General features: G+C 39.1%; 1 protein-coding gene across 2 annotated transcripts in view; it reads left to right on the forward strand.

The window, feature by feature from the left end:
• The window catches only part of GPAT3 (glycerol-3-phosphate acyltransferase 3), a 40,021-nt gene extending 31,930 nt beyond the window's left edge, over nt 1-8,091 (forward strand). For both annotated transcript variants that reach the window (XM_072115972.1, XM_072115964.1), the window contains 4 exons: nt 3,482-3,567; nt 3,652-3,780; nt 5,705-5,784; nt 6,738-8,091. In XM_072115972.1, the coding sequence (XP_071972073.1) occupies nt 3,482-3,567; nt 3,652-3,780; nt 5,705-5,784; nt 6,738-6,843 (401 nt within the window). In that variant the 3' untranslated portion in view covers nt 6,844-8,091. The remainder of the gene's footprint in view (nt 1-3,481; nt 3,568-3,651; nt 3,781-5,704; nt 5,785-6,737) is intronic.
• The last annotated feature ends 14,920 nt before the right edge of the window (nt 8,092-23,011 follow it).

A 23,011-nucleotide genomic window follows, 5' to 3' on the forward strand; every position in this document is an offset into this window, starting at 1 on the left:
TTACCAAAACCCAGATTACTGCATAGATAGAGCACCAAAACCAAGATTTCTATGTAGATACATCACCAGAAGCAGGATATATATTACACACATACACAAGCCAATATAGTCACACTGACTTCCACATTAGTCTCTGGGGGGAAAAAATTACTTGCCTTTTCTCACTACTTTGATGTGGCACCAGCAGCCACCTTCTTTCTTCAGCATATGCCCACTGTATTTGCCAGCTCGGAAGCCGGCTCACATGATGTACAGCAGGGTGCACGACGAGCGCAGCATAGAGGCAGGCTAACAAGAGGAGCAACACTGATACAATTGATCCCTGCGGGCCCCTCATGCACCTTTGGGCAACGGCTCTTGCCCAGGTCTGCTGCGTGCTGGCGCCACACTATTTCTAGGCCCCATGGTAGTGGAGATATCACCCCCTGTATCTGACCATTGTAATCTGTGTTCTGTCAGAGAGGAGGATCTGGGGCTGGAGCAGGAGGTGGGTGTTATGCTAATATTTTCTCAAACTGTCCAGACAAGTGGCAGACAGTGTGATTTCTCTATGCTCATCTAGATGCTGTGTTGATACATTGTGTTAACATACACTGACTACATTACACTGATATTCAGTTGACATTAAGTTTACAAGAATATAGTGTCACAAATTGCGATGTGAACAGGATGCAAATGCGATGGAAATGCAGTGTAAACACACATGCAATGTAAATGCAAATGCATCTTTCAATGAAAATAACTTGATTTGTAGATTGAATAAACATACTTTTACCTGGAAAATCAGAATCTACAAAAAAAAGGGGGTTCTAATTTAAGATTTTATTCCCTTCCTGGACCCGGACGTAATAGAACGTCTGAGCAGGAAGGTACTTCGTGCACCTGGACGTGCTATTACGTCCAGCTTCTGGCAGCGGCTCATGAGCGGAGCAACGGAAACTGACACTGCGCTCTAACGCCTGCAAACGGATCTTTCTCCAGTCAGTGTTAACTCCTTACATGCTACGGTCAAGCATGACTGCAGCGTGTATGGGGCTTCCCCATAGGGATCAGATCCCATGTGCTGCTTACCGGATCCGATCCTCCTCAGGGCAGCACTGAGGTCTGCTAAGTGCCCCGGAGCTGCCTGATGACTTCTGCAGTCTGACTGTATACAATTAGTATTTTAGTGCAGTGTCAGACTTGAACCATCGATCAGAGCATCACTGGTTCAAGTTCCAGTTTGTATAAAGTAAAAAAAAGTTACCATATATACTCGTGTATAAGCCGAGTTTTTCAGCACAAAAAATGTGCTGAAAAACGTCCCCTCGGCTTAGATACGAGTCTATTACAAAAAAAAATGACCCACTTAAAAAAAATAAACTTAAATACTCACCCTCCGATATCAGCGCGGCTCACCGATGTCAACGCGTCTCGTCTTCTTTCTTCTCCGCGGCTCCTCTTCTCTCTTCTTTCTTCTGGCATGGACGCGGCCATGTTTTCTTCGTAGCCGCGTATACCATGACGTCATAGATGCGCCTGCTAGATGAAAACATGGCCGCGTCCATGCCGGAAGAAAGAAGAGGAGCCGCGGAGAATTTATTTTTTTTTAAGGGCCATGGGGGCAGGCTGGCTGTATACTACCAGGGGCTTGCTGTATACTACCAGGGGCTTGCTGTATACTACCAGGGGCTTTCTGTATACTACCAGGGGCTTGCTGTATACTACTAGGGGCTTGCTGTATACTACATGGGGGCTGGCAGGCTGTATACTACATGGGGGCTGGCAGGCTGTATACTACTGACGGCTGGCAGGCTGTATACTACTGACGGCTGGCAGGCTGTATACTACTGACGGCTGGCAGGCTGTATACTACTGGGGGCTGGCAGGCTGTATACTACTGGGGGCTGGCAGGCTGTATACTACTGGGGGGTTTGACCAATGCATTTTCCACCCTTGGCTTATACTCGAGTCAGTAGTTTTTCCTAGTTTTTGGTGGTAAAATTAGGGGTCTCGGCTTATACTCGGGTCAGCTTATACTCGAGTATATACGGTAACTAAGTTTAAAACATTTTTTAAAAAAACATACGTTTCTCAAATGACAGATTCCCATACAACACTTAATAAAGTATCAGTATACAATACTCAAGAAACCCCACGTCTGTTATAAACTGTATGAAAAAACAGAATCGTTTTTGGATTCACATGCTGAACGTCATAAAAAAAAGCGAAAATCTTTCAGAAATTTTTTTTATCATTATCCTTAATACAATGCTTTAAAAAGTGATAAAAAACATTACAAGGCCCAAAAATAAGACTGCTAAAGAGAACAACAAAATTAAGTCCTTAACCAGATTTGTCAGCTGAAAACTAAAAAGTTATGCTTCTGCTTCTGAAAAGATGGTGATGCTAAAAATAACAACATTTTCTCTGAATTAACGTTTATTCAGTAAAATTGGGAAAATTAAAAAAAAAATCCATAATTATTTTTATGGTATGGTGATGTCATCAATTAGCCAAAGATGCCCCAAAATAATGAAGCAGAAAAATGCATCTCCTGTGGCAAAATAAGCCCCTATACATCCACATTAAAAAAGAAAAAAATTATAGCCTGTACTATTTGTCAATGCAAATCTGCTCTGAATGGCGCCTCTTTCCATTCTGTGCCCAGATGTGTGCCCACACAGCGGTTTACCATTACATTATGGGTATCAACATACTCTGGAGAAATTGGTGGAGCTTTTTGTAAAATGGGGCTGTGTCCATGAGGCCAAAATGGGCTTAGTCCTGAAGGGGTTAAAGTTGCCCCAAACCCCCGGGAATGGGGATAGAAGGCTGAATTTGGTATAATTGGAAAGATTTTAGAAAAATTTTTTGACACTCATTTTTAGTTTTTCATTCCGATGCGTATTCCCCAGATATCCACCATCTCAGCCTTTTTGTTACACCCTGTATATTTATGTAAATAAGGCAGAAGTGCTTTGGGAGGATTAGAAGAGGCCTCAGACTCTCATGCAGCCAGCTGATGATGTCAGCGTCTTCTCGGCAGTTCTCTCACTTGCACCCTACCATCTGCATTGTGCAGCGGCCTGATACTCGATGCGAGGGGAAGAGAGAAGTGCTTTGGAGAAAGCACTTCTGTCTCATTTATGTATTTAAAGGAAATAGTGCACCAAGTAGGACGACAAATACATCATTACAATCTCTCCTCAGTTCTAACAGGAAATGATGCTGGATTATCAAGGTAAATGTTGACGATATCCTTTAAGCCCACCTCAGCTTTCACTCAACACATAACATTTGAAATTAGAAATTTGCTCCTGTAATTCCCCCTAATTTTTGGTCTAAATAAAAAAGGAGATCTATCTGTTTCCAAATGTTAAGATTCTAGACTTACTGAGCATAGACCGGTAAAGTCATCTGTATCTGTCATGATAATTTTCAGTAATGACTTCTTGAATGGATCCTACATTTTAACCCCTTTCTTTCCTTGCTAATGCAGGTACCTGTATTAATAACACATCTGTCATGATGTTCAAAAAAGGAAGTTTTGAAATTGGTGGAACCATATATCCTGTTGCAATAAAAGTAAGTAAAAACAACCCCCCAATGTGTTATTGTAAGCTTCTCACTTTACATCTACATTTACATCTATTTCCATATTATTTGTAGTATGACCCTCAGTTTGGTGATGCCTTTTGGAACAGCAGTAAATACACAATGGTGAAGTACCTTCTGAGAATGATGACAAGCTGGGCCATCAAGTGCAATGTATGGTACCTACCACCGATGACGAGACAGGTATGGTATGCTTTATCTATTTTGTTTGTTATGATTTTTCTTAAAGGGAACCTGTCACCACATTTTCACAAATACAGCCAGTGACAGGTGCCTATAGAGCCCAGTTAACTAACTGACTAAACCTTCTTTTAGCTAAACATTGTTTCCTTTACATCCCCATAAATCAACTTTATGGCATCACAGGGGGGCGTGTCTGGCTTGGCCTTCCTCTCCCATCTACTCCTTCCCCTTTCGTATGCCTCCTTCTATTCAGCAGTTTGTGTCATGTGACTAGTGTGATGTCATCTATGATCCTATACCCTTTACATTGGCAAAATGCATTTCATGTATGTATCAGATGAAATCACAGCAGCCTCCATGGACTTCTTCTCCTCTCCAACCTCCATGAAGACTGCAGTGATTACATGTGATAAGATACATGCATGGGGTGCATTTCACAAATGTAAAGGGTATAGGACCTCACATCACATGACATGAATATTGGAAGATAGTCCTTAAGTACCCGGAGGCAGGGCAGTCATGTGAAGAGACAAAGAGCTGTCAGTCAAAATAAGGGGGCGTGGTTCACTGGCTGCCTTGGAGAAAACAGTCATTTTTTAAATACAAGAGTCAAGTATGCTAAAGTCTGAAATTAAGGTACAGTGCCTTACTGGAAGCTAATTTTAGGTTATATGGTGAGTACTTGTAACCCTTTACCAGCAAGCATTTTTAGTTTGGGGTGTAACATTGTGGTGACAAGTCTTCTTCTTTAAATCACATGCTCATGGGTGGAGATGGCAGTGGTGAGCTCTCCCATCTCCATATGGAGCAGCAGTACTGGCAGGAATAGGACCTGCCATATCATTAGCGGCTCGGTCACAGTGATAGAATGTGTAACCTTGACCGGGCAATTTCTTTGGCCAGATCACGGCTCCTATTTCGGCCCTGTGCATGGGGCCTGCCATACTAGCAAACGTTTTGTGTTCTGTACCGATCTCTGATTGTTGGTTGGAAAAGAGGATGTGAACCCTAAACATGTTACAAAATGTGTTCAGGATACCCTGTTCTATAGCATTTGTATTGCTAAATTTGTATTATTTGTAACCTACCTACAATGTTAAACTGTAGTTCTGTTACTTTCCTAATAAAGAATGAAGTTGAATGGCTGCTTTCTTCCAAAACAGTGCCACACTTAACCCCTTAACGACGTGTGATGTAGTTGTAAATCACACGACAGCTGCAGGTGTTTGGATAAGTCTCACAGGCTGAGCCCTCTCCGTTGTCAGTCATGTATAATAACAATGGTTATTCCCGGCGTTAAACCTAATGGAAAATAACGCTTTTTCACCATCTTGAAAAATAGAAAAAAATTTAATGAAAAGTGATAAAAAGGTTGTACAGTACTCAAAAGACGTAAAATCAAAGCCAACAAGAGAATGCCACAAATTCATTTTTTTCACTATTTTCACTGTGTTTGGAATTTTTTTTTCCTGCTTCCCACCGCATGGAATATTAACTACCATTACTATGAAGTGCAATTTGTTACAAAGAAGACAAGCCGTCACACAGCTCTTTACATGGGCAAACATAAAAAGTTCTATATTTTTGAAGGTGGGGAGTAAAAAAATTAAAACTCAAAAAACGAAAAAGGGCCTGCTCGTCAATGGGGTTAACTATGGGCTGTGTGTGGTTTCGCAACTAAGATCCATTCGGCTATATACAGCTGCTATTCTGGCCAATCCATGGTCAGGAGCATTCATTTGGAGTAGAAATGCGCTAAACTAAGACTGGTGAACTGAAACATATTATGTCAACATGATTGGTTGGTTTTTCATTATCACTTTAGTATGATGCTCCATATTTTGTCTTGTCTTCCTTGTAAAACTGACCCTTGTAATATCAGCCACTATTCATATTAAAGTTAAAACTTTGGTGTTTTTTTCAGGAGGGTGAAGATGCAGTTCAGTTTGCCAACAGAGTTAAATCTGCCATTGCTAAACAAGGGGGACTGGTCGAACTACCCTGGTAAGTAAAATACTTTTACCAATGTGTATAATCTGTATAGTTCTGCACTATCCACATAAGGGTTAAAGGGGGTTGTCTAGTTTTGACAAATAAACCATTGTTGTATAATCAAAAATTTTTGTACAATGTTGTGTAACAGTTTTTCAATACACTTTCTATACCAGTTCCTTGCCTTGTTCCAGATCTCTGCTTGTTGTCATTTTATTGGAAGCTTCATTTGTTACTTCTACAGTAGTGGATAAAAACCTGTCCATGGTCACTGTACCTATGTGATTTCACATGATGCGGACAGATTTTTATCCAATGGATAAAGGACATCTACCACCAGGATGAAGGATTGTAAACCAGGCACACTGACATACTAGTGTGTGACTCCTCTGGGAGGATCTGTGTGCTCTTTTGTTTAAGCTTCTTATGCCCTGTTTTTTTTAAGGCTTTTAAAATGATACAAATAAGACCGAGGGGATCCAGGCTCCATTAACACTAATGGAGCCCGGAAACCCACAGGCTCATTTGTATAATTTTAAAAGCCATTTTTGTTAAATGCAGGGCATAAGAAGCTAAAAGAAGAGCAGCTCCTGGCAGGGGGGGCACACACTAGAATGTCAGTGTGCTTGGTTTACTATCCTTCATCCTGGTGGTAGATGTCCTTTAATTAAACATTGAAACTTCCCTTTTAATAACTGCAAGCAGAGAATGTGATATGGAAAGTTTATTTGATTTTCTTTTAAATATTTGTTTCATTATGCAAATAATATCATTTATTTGCAATGCTAATGTGCTCCATGTTATGTGGGGAAAATGCTAGGTTGGTGACTGGATTCAAAAGCTGCTTTGGATCAAATTTGTGAGTGATTTGCAGCGATAGTACAGTAAGAGGTAAAAATGTGTGCATGTCTTCTAATGAGGTTGATTACAGATCTAAATACATAACCTATTTTCCGTTTTCATAGGGATGGAGGCCTGAAAAGAGACAAAGTGAAAGATTCATTCAGGGAGGAGCAACAGAAGAATTACAGTAAAATAATTGCTGGAGAAAGTAATATTTTCAAAAGATAAACTGATCACTGCCACATGAGAAGAATTTTTATAGACTCTCAGAAAATACCGGTTTATTTTTCTACTGCCTTGCACCTTTTCCAGATTTACACATGGCCTTCTCTTTATTCCTTTTCGTTTGCACTTGAATTGAACAAAGGACTTTATAAAACAATTTTCTGAAAAGCCGTAACTGTTTAAAGGACCTCTACCATCAGATTTACTGATGTAGACTGTCCTCCCTTAGCTGCTTGTTACCTTTTCTACAAAATGGCAAAGTTTTTTGTTAGTTCCGGAACATCCGTAGTAACAAAAAAATCAACTTTTTATAAATATGTACATGAGCCTGAGCGGAGGCGGAGCACCTCAAGGCTCTGCACCCCCACATCTCCATATTCACCCCTTGTTTCTGCCTGCTCATGTGATGGGCAGGTGATGTACCCCAGCTGTCTGCAAGTCTCGCGCATGCGGGAGAAGACTTTCCTTGCGCAGCCGGCTGGTAACTATTGCCAGAAGCGGCTTTCTTGTCAGAGGAGGAGGAATTCTGAGCTGGCACCAGTCAGCTGTCCACTCTGGTGGCCGCAAGAGAAAAGTATGGTTTCTCCATAACTCTGCTCGCTGCTCGTACTGCATGTATGTATGTATGTATGTATTTATGTATATGTGTGCATATTTTCAATATCGGTGTACATGTATAAGTGGTGCAGGCTGGCAGGAACCAGGATTAAATACTGAGTGGCATGGGGTGTGCATGTTTTAATAGTTGGCGGAGCCATGAGGTGCTCCGTTGACGTCGGCTGGAGTGCACCAGGCTCACCCACATAATTTTATAAATTACATTTTCTTTTTACTATTGGTGTTCCAGAACTAACGAAAAACTGTGCTATCCCATAGAAAAGGTAATGAGCATGTAATTGAGGACAGTCTGACATCAGTAAATCCGATGGTCCTTTAAGTGTTTTCCACTGTGACATGGCACCATTACTTGGTAATGTTATACACGGGAAAAGAATTTGGATTATTTGCCCTCTCAACACTATAGGTTTAGAAAATCAGGAATCTGATTGGCGATTGCTTTACTAAATGGTAGGCCAAAGCAGGCTTATACGTGTGCACTATATCATCGCCATTCCCAAAGACCTGATACCACTGACGTGTAAATGAATTGTAATGAACAATATCAATGTTTTCTGTGTGATGTGTATTGATTATTGTACAGTGATATTTTTAGTTACAGCTCAGATTAAAGTATGGTTGTTTATATATGTATATATGTAGTTGTCACTGTGAAAATTGTCACTGTGTTTTCAAGGCTAATCATCATTTGGCATATACACTAGGAAAGCTTCCGGCGTATAAGCGGAGTATATCCATCGACAAATACTGGCAGATGAGGCATCCATTTTGTATAGGTTGTTCCTGCTTCCTCCTGCATAGTAATGTATATTCTCAGTAAATTTCTTTGGATGCAATGGGGGGGATGGATGAAAAACGTTGCATCTTTCCCCTGCCTCTGCTGAGTGTATAGTAGCAGGAGGGACGTCACTGTCCATACAAGGGCAGTAACGTCCCTGGAGAAACACCCTAAACATGTTCACTCCTCTACCACTTTCAGGAGATGGGAGGAGCCAGACGACAATGTGTATACTTTGGGATACGTCTTGGCCCTCTGTTGTAAGGACACATCACGAATCCTCTCAACAGAACCTTAGAATGAATAAGAGAAATTAAAGTAAATGAAGCCCAATTATAGCAATTGTGACTTTAACCCTTTAAAGACCTGGCCCTTTTTTGTTTTTTCATTTCTATTTTTCACTCCCCACAATCAAAAATCTATAATTTTTTTTTTCTTTTTACACGTAAAGAGCTCTGTTTAAGGCTTGTTTTCTGCGTAACAAATTGCACTTCATAGTGATGGTATTTATTATTCCATGCTGTGTACTGGGAAGTGGGGAAAAAAATTCCAAATGCAGTGAAATTAGTGAAGAAAAAGCAAAAAGCATTTGTGCCATTTTCTTGTGGGCTTTGGATTTTACAGCTTTCACTGTGCGCCACAAATGACATGTCTACTTTTATTCTTTGGGTCAGTGTGATCACAGGGATAACACATTTGTATAGGCTTTATAATGTTTTCATATATTTACAAAAATGAAAACCTCCTGTACAATTTTTTTTTTTTTTTTTTTTTTTTAGATTTTGCCATCTTCTGGCACTAATAACTTTTTCATACTTTGGTGTTCGGAGCTGTGGGTGGTGTCATTTTGTGTGAGATTTGATGGAAGGTTGGAAGGTTTCAATGCTGCCATTTTTAGGACTGTACGAGTGCCATATTGAAATTCTGGCACTATTTTCAGTTATGGGGTTAAACGCAGTGAAAAAACGTAATTATATTGTGATAGATCGGGCATTTTCGGACACAGCGATACTTAATGTGTTTGTGATTTTTACTGTTTATTAATATTTATAACAGTTCTAGGGAAAGGGTACTTTTAACCCTCGGTTGTCTGATTGACCCTACCATATACTGCCATACTACTGTATGGCAGTATATGGTGATTTTTCTCCTCATTCATTACATTATCGCGTATCGCACATTGTAATCAATGGGTTAAAACGAGACAGCCTTGGGTCTTTGGAGCGACAAGAGATTGACGCTCTCCGATGATGTCACGGGGAGCGACGATCTTTAACAAGATGGCGGCGCCCACGCGCAACGATCGCGAGTGAGCCCTCTCCATGCACCTGTAGCCAACCCGTGATGTGCTATTATGTCACAGGTCGTTACAGGGTTAAATAGTGTTTAGACTTAACATGGTTATAACCCAATGCTTGGCCCACTGAGCACGCTTATTAGCATCATTGTAAAAGTTTATTTTGGAAGATAGGAGGCCATGGGTAATACATTTAAGAAGATTACCACAGTCATGGTGCCTGGATCTATGAGAAAGTGTCCCTAGTTTACCAGTGCTTGATTTTGATGATAGATTTCCTTTAAAGAAAATCTACCATTTGATTTGATGCATTATGAACGAAACATACCTTGAGAATGCTGTAGCTACACTGATGCAGAAACAAATTTTGTGATATCTAAGTAAATTTCATCAAATATAGTACAGGCGGTCCCCTACTTAAGGACACCCGACTTACAGACAACCCATAGTTACAGACACACCCCTCTGACCTCTGGAGCTTTCTGAATGCTTTAGTATAGTCCCAGATTGCAATAATCAGCTGTAAGGTGTCTGTAATGAAGCTTTAATGATAATATTTGGTCCCATTACAGCAAAAAATGTTTAAACTCCAATTGTCACTGGGGCCAAAATTTCTTTTGTCTGGATCTACAATAATAAAATATACAGTTTCGACTTACATACAAATTCAACTTAAGAACAAACCTTCGGACCCTATCTTGTACGTAACCCGGGGACTGCCTGTAATGTTAATGTTTTTATGGTTACACATTATCCGAAGTACCCTGATTTACTAACATAAAATAAGCCATGTAAATTGACCGAATGGAATACAGACATGATTATTTTACAGCTAAAGCCGCAGAGTTGCTGGAGCATTCTCTCTTGTTTTAGATGGTGTTTCTATTTTAGGGAATAATGTACCAATATACTGTATTTTCTGTTTCAATTTCTTTCATATTTCAGATTGCTTCTTACCGACAGATTTTGTAAACTTTACTTGCTTATGGCAGATGGATATTTGATCATATGGGGATAGTGTGATTGCTTACTCTACTTGACCGTTCTAAGATGTGGGTCTTCTCTTTTTAACTTTGCATTTGTGTTATTTTCACATGATTAAAATACAGTTAGGTTCAAAAATATTGGACAGACAACATTTTTCTAATTTGGTTCTGTACGTTACCACAATGAATTTTGAACATAATAATTCAGATGCCGTTGAAGTTCAGACTTTCAGCTTTAATTTCGTGAATTGAACAAAATGATTGCATAAAAATGTGAGGAAATAAAGCATTTCTGAACACAATCCATTCATTCCCTGGGCTCAAAAGTAATTAGGAATTAACATTTTATTTGTAAATATTTAATTTGTCCAATACTTGGTTGAAAACCCTTCATTGGCAATGACTGCTTGAAGTCTTGAACTGGATCTCACCACTGGATCTCACCAGACATTGCTGAATTTCCTCCTTTTAAATGCTCTGTCAGGCCTGTTATCAGTTTCTGTTTTTCTGTGGGTCTTTTTGTATGAAGTCTAGTCTTTATATATGTGAAATGTATGATTGGGTTAAGATTACAGGACTGACTTGGCCAAGAATATTAGACTTCTGTACTTTTAATAAACTGCTGGTTTACTTTGGCTTTGTTTTAGTTATATCAACTTGTATGTAGTTTGGCTGCATTTGGCTGAAACTGAGCACAAAATACCTCAGAATTCAGCGCCTTCTGTCCTGGGTCACATCATCAATGAACACTAGTGACCCAGTGCCACTTGCAGCCATGCATGGCCAAGCCATCATACACCATATGTGTTTTACAGATGATGTGGCATGCTTTGGGTCATTTTTATTTCTTTCCATCATTTAGGTAGAGGTTGATCTTGTTTCATCTGTTCAATGTTCTTCCTGAGCCATGCTGGCTTTTTTATATGTTTAGCAAAGTCTAATTTAACCTATTTATTCTTGAGGCATATGAGAGGCTTGCAGTTTGCAGTGAACAAGTATTATAAATAAGAAGTATTTACTTTTATTAGGTCTTCTCTTCATGGTAGACATGGATATTAATAGGCCTACATCCTTGGAAGTGTCCTTCATTCATTGGCTGTTGTGAAGGGGTTCTCTTCATCATGGTAGTTGTTCAGTAATCATCCACTACTGTTGTCTTCCAGGGTAATCCAGGTCTTTTTGCAGTGATGAGGTCACCACCGCTTTTCTTCTTTTGCAGGATGTACCAAACTGTAGATTTTGACACTCCTAATATTGTAGCAATTTCTCATATGGGTTTTCTTTTTGCAGTTCAAGGGTGGTTTGTTTTACCCATATGGAGATCTCCTTTTGACTGCATGTCTTCTTCACGGCAAAACCATTCAAATGCATGCGCCAGATCAATTCCATGACTTTTGTCTGCTTAATTGAAAATGACATAAAGAAGGAATGTCTCACACCTGCCCATAAAACATAATTTGAGTTAATTATCTAATTAGTTTTGGTCCCATAGATTAAAGGGCTATTCCCACAAAGACAAGTTTCTTAAATGTACTTGGGATAACAAAATAACTCTATTCTCTAATTCACTGTTAATAACAAAAATACAGCATTTCACAAGTCCAACCTGTCTCTATCAGTCCTGGTGTACACAATGTCAAGTGGTTGATTTTTACACTTGTTCTTCATTGTTCTTGTACTGCAGTAACCCAGTTGTCTACTTCTGACAAGGGAGAAACGCTGGAATTGAAGTGCAGTGCACGATGGCCACTGATTGGATGAAGAAGGTTCTCGTGACCCCCTTCTGTCCTGGAAACCAGAAGTAAATCCTCCCCCCCTCAAATGGCAATTCCATATTCCAAAAAATATCATTAACTATCCTCCAAGAATTTATGAAAAAAAGGGCACAATGTTTATGAAATAACATACTTCTCTTAACTGAAATGTCCTAATTCTGTTTTCTTAAAGAAAAAGGAAAAATCAAAAGTCCTATGGTGTCCAATAATTTAGAGATTTAAGTGGAAACTATTTTTGTTCAACAAGGCCTGTAAGGCAGTTCATGTAGACTGTTTGTCTCTGTAGTAAGGGGCTGCACAGGGTTAGTACAGTAACACCTTCCCCACACCTATTTGCATTCTTCCTGGCGATTACGTAAATGTAATGTTGCATGACCGATACAGTTTAACTGCTGAGCCATCTTAAACGAAGATAAAGATGCACTGGGCAGGCTTCGGTAATAAGTACACAGGCCTTGGAAAGTGGAAGCAGTAAATCAATATCTTATCAGTGTGGACTTAAGTTCATTGGTTGGCTAGTTATAGAGCTATGGTTATCTGTTAGCACTGTCACAGTTATAGTTCAACAAAGTCTTACATAATACCAGGATGACAAAGGTCTAAATAAGAAGGATGCTCACCCAGAAACAAAGATTAACCATCTTGTACACATTGCCCTTTTACCCTTCATCCTAGTAGAGCACATTCTAAAATGTCCCTTGCATTCCTATAGACATGATAGGTCTTCATATAATTACATTGAATATCTAATATCTAATAATTTCTGGAGGTTTGGGAGCTGAAGTATCCAGACTGTGTGAAAGGGACTATTTTCTTTTATATGTAATAAGAAAGCAGAGAGTTATGTTCTATTGTCAGATGTAAAGAATACTTGCAGGCGGTATGATCAAGTAATTAAAGGGTTATCTGGGATCATACTATCATGTGTGTTTTTTTTTTAAATGAATTAAAAGGGATCTGTCATCAGAAACTGCCCTTTTCAAGTACCTTATGTATCATTGTTTCCCAGATGCTCCGTGCGACTTTTCACTTCTGTATCACTTTTTTGGCTTATTTTTTGCAACTTTTTAGGCGCAAATCTGCACCTGGTCCAGGGCAGGTGCAAAGGAAGGATTTTTTTCATGGACCCTATTTTAACATGTAAATTGTTTAAATGTTTAAAATTTTGCACAATAACCAGTTTTTTTTAAATTCAGAAATTTTTGCATTATTATATATATTTTTTTAAATGTATTGGTTACTTCTAAGCGTGAGGTCACACGTAGTGGTTTAATTGCGCTTTAATTGCATTTTGAAACCAATTACAACAGCTGAGGAGAGGTGATTTGCCTTATTACATTACTGTTAACATTTGCGTGTACAAAGCACAATATAAACGCCACGTTAACGTGTTTACCTTGCATTTACTATGCGTTTTGTAAATGCAAATGTAAACCGTAATGTAAGTAGGCAAATCACCTCTCCTCAGCTGTTGTAATAGGTTTCAAAACACAATTAAAATGCAATGTGTGACCGCAGCCTCATATGTCATCATCTCCCTGGGGTGTGACTAGATTGCTTAAAAATGCAGGACACATCCACAAATCCCAAATTAACAGTAGTGTCCTCTCCTGTATATAACCCCCTCACGTGGTTTGTGTCAATGTGGATTTGAGATATTCGCAACAAAAGTCTCAAAAAGAAGCCAAAATTTGCGCCTGCCAGGACAGGAAAAACTGAACATGTATCACACTTAAAAAGACAGGATCATACATAATGTGCAAAATAGAGCTTCCAAATGTCTCAAATTCACAGAGAGCCAAAACTATAATACATGTGCCCCTTGGAAGTGGATTGAAATCATGCTTTCCCTGCTGTAGAACACCCCCATCTCTGTAATTATGGTCCTGCGTCCAGGGACATCATCAACCAGATCTCCTGAAGTCCAGCGCATAATGTCAAGCACAGAGGCAGGGAAGCTTGATTTGTTGACAGTGTTAAACTGGGTGGCTCCAACCACAAGTTTGAGACGATGCTCCTCTCCTGTCTTATCGCTTGATTCTGGTATTTTGTATCTAGGGTTTGTGATCTTGGTTCTTGCATTAGGGAGCCCCATTCTCCAATCTTTACTCATTTTGCACCTGACTTTACATTGATAAGGTTTCCCCATGTTATGATTTTGTGTTTATCATGACAGTCTTCTTTTTTTTTTTTTTTTTTTTTTTTTGCATCCAGCATTTTTTATGATCTTCCTGGACGGAGGACTCTATTGTATACAGCACTTTGTTATTTATTTGGGACAGTCTTTTACTAGACTTTACTTGTGGCTGTACGTAGACCTCCGTTATTAGCTGGGGTCCGCATATATTCTTGATGTGTCTTTTGTACACTTTTAGGCTACATTCACAATACATTCGCCGCTCACCCCCGCCCCTCTCCATAGCCTAACATAGAGCCCAGCGCCATATTCCATTGAAAGATAGGACATGTCCTATCTTTCTACGGGGTATGGAGTGGTACGGTGCCGCACGTGTCCTGCAAAGTATTGCTCCCGTACGGCGCCATCGCGATTTATGGGGGACATATATATGCCGTATATACGTCGGCCGTATATATACGTCCCCCATATGTTCGTGTGAATGTAGCCTTAAATTGTTTTATTCTATCTGATGCTTGTCATCATTGTGTATGTATTGTGTTTGATAAACATGTTTAAAAACTTTTTCTGAACTTATACGCACCGTATTTTGCTCTTTTTCCATTATGTATTGTTCATGGTGTGGTGGTTCCAAATTATATCAATTACCTTAGTTGGATATCAAGAAAATCTCCACTTTTCTCACGTTAGGCAGTGTTAAACTACCCGCCTCCCTGACTATATACATCCAACTTACATCTAACTTCAAAGTTAATTTTCTGGATGATGCCACCAAGCTGGGCCACAAAAACAACATGATCTAGAACAGTGATGGAGAACCTTTCAGGGACTGAGTGCCGAAACTACAAGCAAAAACCACATATTTGGTCAAATAGTGCCAAATGGCAATTTAAAGTAACTAAAGTAACTTACAGTTTTCAAACATATTGGTGTCCTACAGTAGAAAGAGGGATACTACAATAATAATGCGAATTTTTCCTTCTAAGGTTCCCTTAACAGCCCAAATCATAGGCCCGGAAAAGGGTCTACAATGATAATCCAGCTCTCTCCTCCTCGCTCCTCCTGTACTTCAAGTCACTTAAAAATAACACTGAACGTGGTGAACTTTGTGCTGGCTGATGGCCTGGGTGCCCACAGAGAGGGCTCCGAGTGCCTCCTCTGGCACTCAGGCCATAGGTTCGCCACCACTGATCTAGAAGTTGATTAGCTGCTTGACAACTTATTGGTAATGGTTTATGATGACCGATTCCCTTTAAAGGAGGACCAGCTGCAGATATCTAGTGTACTTCCCTTACCTATTTTATGCTGCTTTCTCAATCTAGTAAGGGTCATGTGAACGCCACTGTTGTTGCCTGCCATTCTCGGCAACACTTCCATTTCCACACAATGTCATTTGAGCTTTCTCCTCTTATCCACCCTTATCTATCACTGTAGGTATGGATAGTATTTAAATGGAGGGAGGAAGCTTTTACCAATCCTGTATTACACCTCCAAAACATTCTGGACTTTTAGTCTGTCACACTGTCTTGGGCTGGGAGGGGGGTTATGGTGACTGCAATGGTGAATTCCCTATTAATGTGTCTGAGGATGGCAGGCACAGTGTGATTATTTTTTTTTAATTAAACAAACTTTATTTCCATTTTTCATATTCATAACATAGTCATTAATGCAACCTCATTTAATTGTATCTGATTCTCATATATAAAAAACATGAAACATTTTTTCATCATATAATACCTTACCCCTCCCTTCCTTCCCATGTCCGTTACAGCCAAACAGAGGAGAAAAAAAATTTATTTCAGCTTCTGAAACTGACTATGGCCAACATTCCATATTCTAGCCCACTTTCCCATATTCCTAATCTCGCCAAAAATAGTATTTTTTCCAGAACCGTTCTCTTGTGAGCCTCCTCAGCATTTAACCTAATCATACCTAATATGGCCACTTCGATATTCCTTTTCAGGACCACTACCAAAGAGTCTTCGATGAAAGAAAAAATAGCCTCCCAATTTTTTTTTATTCTATTACATCCCCAAATAACATGTAAGAAGTCTTCCTCTTCAATCGAGCATCTATTACACCTCACGTCTCCCCTGATCTTCAGTCTATGGAGTAATACCAGAGTCTTATATAGCTGATTAACAATATTAAATTGTACCATTCTATGGTTTGATGAAATTGATGATAAACTGATTCCCTCACAGCATTCTTTCCACTTCTCTAGATTCCAATCCTCCACCACCTCTCCCCATTTCAGTGGTGCTCCAGAGAACTCCATTTGGCTCCATGCTTCAATCAGAAATGTATAAATTCTCAAAGTGTTTTATTAACCGTCTGAGAACCTAATACATGTAAATTCTATACACTTGTGTGTTTCCTCTTTTAACCTATTTTTGTCAATAGCACAAAATGTGTGATAAATCTGAAAAAATCTAAACCCCTGTGACCCGAAATACTAGAAATTCTCCTTATATCCTCGAAATCATATAGTTGACAATTACTACATATCTGGTTAAAAATGTAACACCCCTATTCACCCAGTTAAAGTTATTCCAAATTTGTGTACAGGATAAAATTTCAGTTAATCTCAAAATCTGTCTCGGTGATTTCCAACAGTTATTCAAAAGTGTTGCTTTCGGTAACATACAATATATCCCTTTATTTAATTCCCCACTCTCTAACAATTCACCCATTGTGCCCTCTCACCTACACGAAGTTTTAGTAATCTACTAAAAACACTACAGTTCTTCCGGGATACTAAAAAGGCTACTTGGGAAGCAATAAAGTATCCAAACTTCCAAGGAACATCCAAGCATTTTCACTTGCAAAGGTGCGCCTAGACTTTATATCTCATTTGATGAGGGTGTGATCCCTAGTCTATAGATGTGCTAAACAGCTGGTTGTAAGCCTACTTTGCTATCCAAACAATATGACTTCAGGACTCCTCTCAGGGCATTATCCTTGAAACCAGGGTGAAACCCTCTGGTTTTTACCCTTTCAGCCCTTTACAAGAATCTGGACTTCACTTTAAAGGGTGGTCACAGAATTTAAACACGGAGCATCTGGCAGAAGCAGTATTTCATGCCTTTGCTCAGAACAGTAGAACCAGAATGCTCAGGCAAATGTCCCCCAGGATTTTGTGTGAGGGACAGAGGAGCCTGGCAGGAACCGCAACCGGAAGGCGAGTATGGCATGTAACATGCTGATGGGCATAAACCACCGCCATTTCAATAGCACCCAGAAGTGTCACTGTTTAACATAATACATTGATATACTGTTTAGCTCTTAAGCAATGAGTCAAAATTTCGATCATCTCTACGTATTCTATAAACAGAAATTCCAGGTATGCCTTTTTTATTGCTTGAATTTTCTTTATGGAAAACATGTCTACAACTAAGTCAATTGGATTAGTTATGTTATAACCAATGGAACATAAAAAATAAGCCAGAATAAGCTAAATATTTTATTCTTAGAATGTTCCTTCTGTCTGTCATGTTATTATATTTACTGTCTTTTTTAGTGGATAAAATCTATACAAATAAAATACAGACACTCTGAGTAAATAATAATAAAGGGTAAATGAATTTCCATGGCAAGGCTGTTGCCTGCAAGACATTGACTTGACTGATATTTCTGAGCTGATCTCTCAGCTATTAGAGTCTTTTACAAGTAATAGATTTGGCTCTTAGGCATTATGATAGAGTAAAATAATTTGTGTGCAGTATCTAGAAACGTTTCTATACATTTAAGTAATTGCATTTGTTACCATGAACTATGAATGAATGAATGTACATTTTACAAACTGGGTGTTCTAAGATCTGGAAGGCAATAAAGTGTCTTCACCTCTAAAGCCACAAAATAAGTTCTTTTGTTGTACATCTATCCAACAAATGTTCCACCCATGGTGTCTTCTCTGCTCAATATCCATACCAGAACTTTACTGTTTATATAGCATAGTGACTTGCTAACCATTAGTTTTTGCGGGGCCACAACGGAGTGCCTCAGAGCGGCTTGTGTTATAATTTACCCACTCCCCTGTTCTGATATAAGCCTCTCCTGGTCCTGCACGTCAGTTGCTCGATGTACTGTGGACAGGCTCGTCTTTAATCACACAGAAGAGTGAATAAATAATTCACCGGTTATGTAGCTGACTGATTAGCATTATTTTTATAACTCTATATTTCTGCAATTGGGGTGTATAGAGTTATAATAATAGAAGTCCTGAGGAACATAGTTTCCCAGGAACCTCTTAGTAGTATAGGTCTACCATCTGTAAAACTGGTGGTAGGTGTTCTTTAATGAGGCTTAAAGGCTACTGGCGCAGTTCCCAGAGCCCCTCCGTGATGCAGACTCACAGGCAAGTTTCAGCACACAGTGGGATGGGGAAGTACCACTTCAGTGTTCGCTAGCAGCAGCATTTAAAAACCCAGGGATGGATGATTTATCGCCATGACAACCTGGAGTCTGTATGAGACTCCAAGGCTTGTCATTTCCGAAAATTTGTTAGTGTGCCTGTGGCACACTGTAACAGATCTTTAGCAAATCCCCCATATAAAGTAATACAACTGTATTTCAAAATATAGTAGGAACAATCAGACCCTAAGATAAAAGGGGCTTGCCCATGAAAGACATTTCTCAAATTATAACCCCCAGTGATATTTATATAATAAAGATAATTTTTAACTCCCTTACTTTACAATTTTACTCAGTGTTATTACTGTTTTAGCTCCAATCACTCAGTGATGGTCAGTGTAAAATGTGGACACAGTGTGGACACATTATGATCCCTCTGTGCTGACAATCTGGGTAAATAATCATCAGGGTACAATCTAGACTTTTATTTAGCTTCTGAGCAATTCACTAGCATCTGACATATAAAAACAGAGATCAGAGAGGATGAGATGTATATAACACACAATGACACTCTGCTAACCCAGCTTTAACACACACAGTCAGCTCTGTTACATGCCTCCTTCTTCTGCTATAAAGATCATATTGGTGTGCACAGTACAGCTTGTGGGCAGGAAGTGCCAGTGAGTGTCTATGTGTGTGTTCGTCGTGTAATGGAGAGGGAGGGACAGAGAGCATATTGAATGGAGCAGACAGGAGAAGCAATTCATGAGGATAATCTTCCCTGCCCGATTATAAAAATCTGAAGATTTATTGTCGGATCCCGGAGCAACTGAAATTATATACACAAGGAGTGATAGAGTGAAAGTGATAAAAGACAGGTTGGAATTATATCTGTAAAATGTTTTATTTTTGTTAACAATGAATAAGAGATTGTGTTACTTTGTTAACTCGAGTATACATAAGAATCTTGTATTCGAGGAAATACCTCTTAAAAGTACCACAGGGGGTCTGCAAATACTGTAAAAAAAAAAAGAAATTAAAGTTTAAATCACCCCCTTTCCCTGAACCGATTTCCAAAAAAACGGAAATCATAAACATGTTAGCTGCATCCCAAATGTCCCAATCTATCAAAATATTAAAATTTATTACCAGAGCTGAACCGTGTCACAGAAAATAGTACTCAAATTCTGAATAACCACTTTGTGATCAAAAGGATCTACAGTCCAACAAATGGTAGAAATGAAAATGTCATCACATCCTGCAGACAATGACATCTTTGGTACACGGAAGTATGAAAAAGTTATTAGCGTAAGAATATGGCGCAGTAAAAAAAAACTTTTGTGATGAAAAATTAAAATCTCCTAAAACCTTATACAACAAATATAATTTTGGCATCTAATAAGCCCTCAAAGTGCTCTGTATTCGGAAAAAAATAAAAAGTTATGGGCTTTTAAAGATGGGGAGCTAAAAATGGCAACACAAAACAAAAAGGGAATAAGCGGGAAGGGGTTAAAGCAATTATTGATGTTGCTTCTTGCAAGGATCTCAGGGGATGTAATTGCTATTAAAATCACTGAAAATCTCTACTAAAACTGAAGACTTTGATAACTCTATAAAATAATTTTTGACATTGTATTTTGGTATATGCCTTTATGTGCAGTCTGAAGGTTTTTCATATCGCTGAACAGGTAGAAATTTAAAGGCACTATAATGGACTGATATAGAGGACTTGTTGAGATGGGCATTTCATGTAGTCATTTTAGTCTAGTACAAAACTGGGGCATATTTACCACACTTCCCACAAATATGCAGTGCCCATTGCGATTTTATATATTTTTAATATGGAGACAGTTTCTCTACAAATTTTAATGTCATCCCTCTGTATACTGTACATTTTAATTAGAAATGAACTGGTGTCATGTACTGTACATGTTTAAGTTAAATTTATATTTCAAGCAAGTTGTTACTTTTCCACACTAGGTGGCGCCATATAACTTCTTTTATGGAGAAAATTTACTTGGAACTTTCTGCTCTTACACCATTTCTCCTCCAACTTCAATTGCAATTTACAGCCTTTGGACTTTCCTATAGCTTCTATGTTTTACTGTTTCTTTTCAATTTTGTTTTGCAAGTTAAACTTATGAGTATCAAATGTAATTTTTGCCAATGACTTACAATAAAAGCAGAACAATGTGTGAGAACTAGCTACTTTGTCGTTCTTTCCAGTACAAATGTTGTCAAATGGAAGCACAAGATACACAAAATTTTCTTGACATCATACATATTTTTCTGTTTATTATCCTACTTTATGGCAGCCATACAATTTTCTATTCAGCTCTTTGCTAATAATACTTGGTTTCTTTAGTACTGTCCCCTTTTCTAGATATTTTTATGAAACTTATAGTTAGAGGCAAAAAGTGTTCAAAACACATGATAACATTTTGTGGCTTATTTACTAAGGGTCCCGCAGATCGCACTTTCATCGGATTTTAGAAATTTTCGGGATATGCGCCGCTGTGACAGCTATTTAGAAGAAGATTGTGTAGCACGCGATCGGATTTTGGCACGGCGATGCCGTCTTTCATGCTACAGAAATCAGGGGGGGCAGCGTGGCCGTCGGATGATCCGACTGATTCGGACTGAGCGCAGGGTTTAATATTCAAATTGTGTCGCAACCAATGCACTTACATACACCGGGAAGAAGATGGTGAACTCGTTGGACCTAAGCAGGGAAGCAACAGATGCAGGAAATCTGGTGCACGATCTTCTCTACTGATTTCCAGCAGAAGGAACAGGGAGGAGGGGGAGAAGTGAATCATTAGCTGAAAGTTCATTTTCAATGTAAAATACAGAGGTCCTATTAAACATCTACTTCTAATCACCCCTGGATAAACCCAATATTCAATAAAGTGGAAATACGATGATAGATTTCCTTCAAATGTTCTAGTGTCAAAATTACAAACCAGCAATATATTTGAGAAAAATTACTGTACTGTGCTGAGAACATAAAATCACCAAAAGTATCCTTGGATTTCGATTAGTCAGTTGTGGGGTACCCATGCATGTAACCTAAGAAAAGGTTAATTCCAACCCTGCGACCCGTAGTGGAATAAACCTGACAAATTGGATACTTTTGGTGATTTTATGTTAGTAGCAGCAGCATGGCTTAACCAAGTACTACAATTTTCCCCTCAAACATTGCTGATCTGGACAGTGCAGACTGAAGGAGTAATACCTGCGGCAGCCAAGGGGGGGTTGGGGGGGGTACTATTTGATGCCTATTATTGGTGTCATGCACAAAGCAGGAATCAAAAATGAGAAAGTTCAGCTTATCATTGCATTTACATACTAAAATTACGTTTTACAAAATCGTAAGCGCTTACTCTCTCAGTGCTTTTATCCCTTCTATTTTATAGGGGTTTTTGTAATATTAGAAATCAGAAACATTAGGAATTACAGTATATACTCATTTATAAAGTGAGTTTTTTCAGCACAAAGAATGTGCTGAGAAACTACAACTCGGTTTATACACAAGTGTATAAAATTATTAACTCACCTTCTGATACTCTGTGCTGCTCCTCTTCCTTCTTCTCTTTATGTGTAACAGAGCGGCCAGGGACATGTCCATGTGCTCTGCCTGTGAGGCACACTATGACACGGCTGTGTCGCCACTACTGATGTCATGGACGTGTCCCTTCCCTGTTACACATAAAAAGAAGAAGGAAGAGGAGCCACATGGAGCATCATAAAGGGAGTATGTAAGTTTATATTTTTTATACACCGAGGGGCTGCAGGACATTTCATCATTGGGGGGGCTGTAGTGCATTTCATCATTGGGTAGGCTGCAGGGTATTTTATTATTTGGGGGAGGGGCAGCAGGGCATTTCATTACTAGGAGGTCTGCTGCAGGACATTTCATTCTGGTGGGCTGCATGGGGCATTTCTTTAGTGGGGGAGGGCTGCATGGGATATTTTTTTTACTGGGGAGGCTGCATGGGATATTTCATTGCTGGGGGAGGCTGCAGGGTATTTCATTACTGGGGGAGGCTGTTGGGCATTTCATTACTCACGGAGGCTTTGACCAATGCACTTCCCACCTAAGGCCAGTTACAAACAATCTTCTGCAGTCCGTGTAAACGTGGAGTATTTAACATATCTCATCAAAGACAAAAAAATTATATAGGAAGAAGATATATTTGTAGTATACCTCCTTTGTGTTGACTTCAG

Source organism: Engystomops pustulosus, chromosome 1, assembly GCF_040894005.1.
Source record: "Engystomops pustulosus chromosome 1, aEngPut4.maternal, whole genome shotgun sequence".
Lineage (NCBI taxonomy): Eukaryota > Metazoa > Chordata > Amphibia > Anura > Leptodactylidae > Engystomops > Engystomops pustulosus.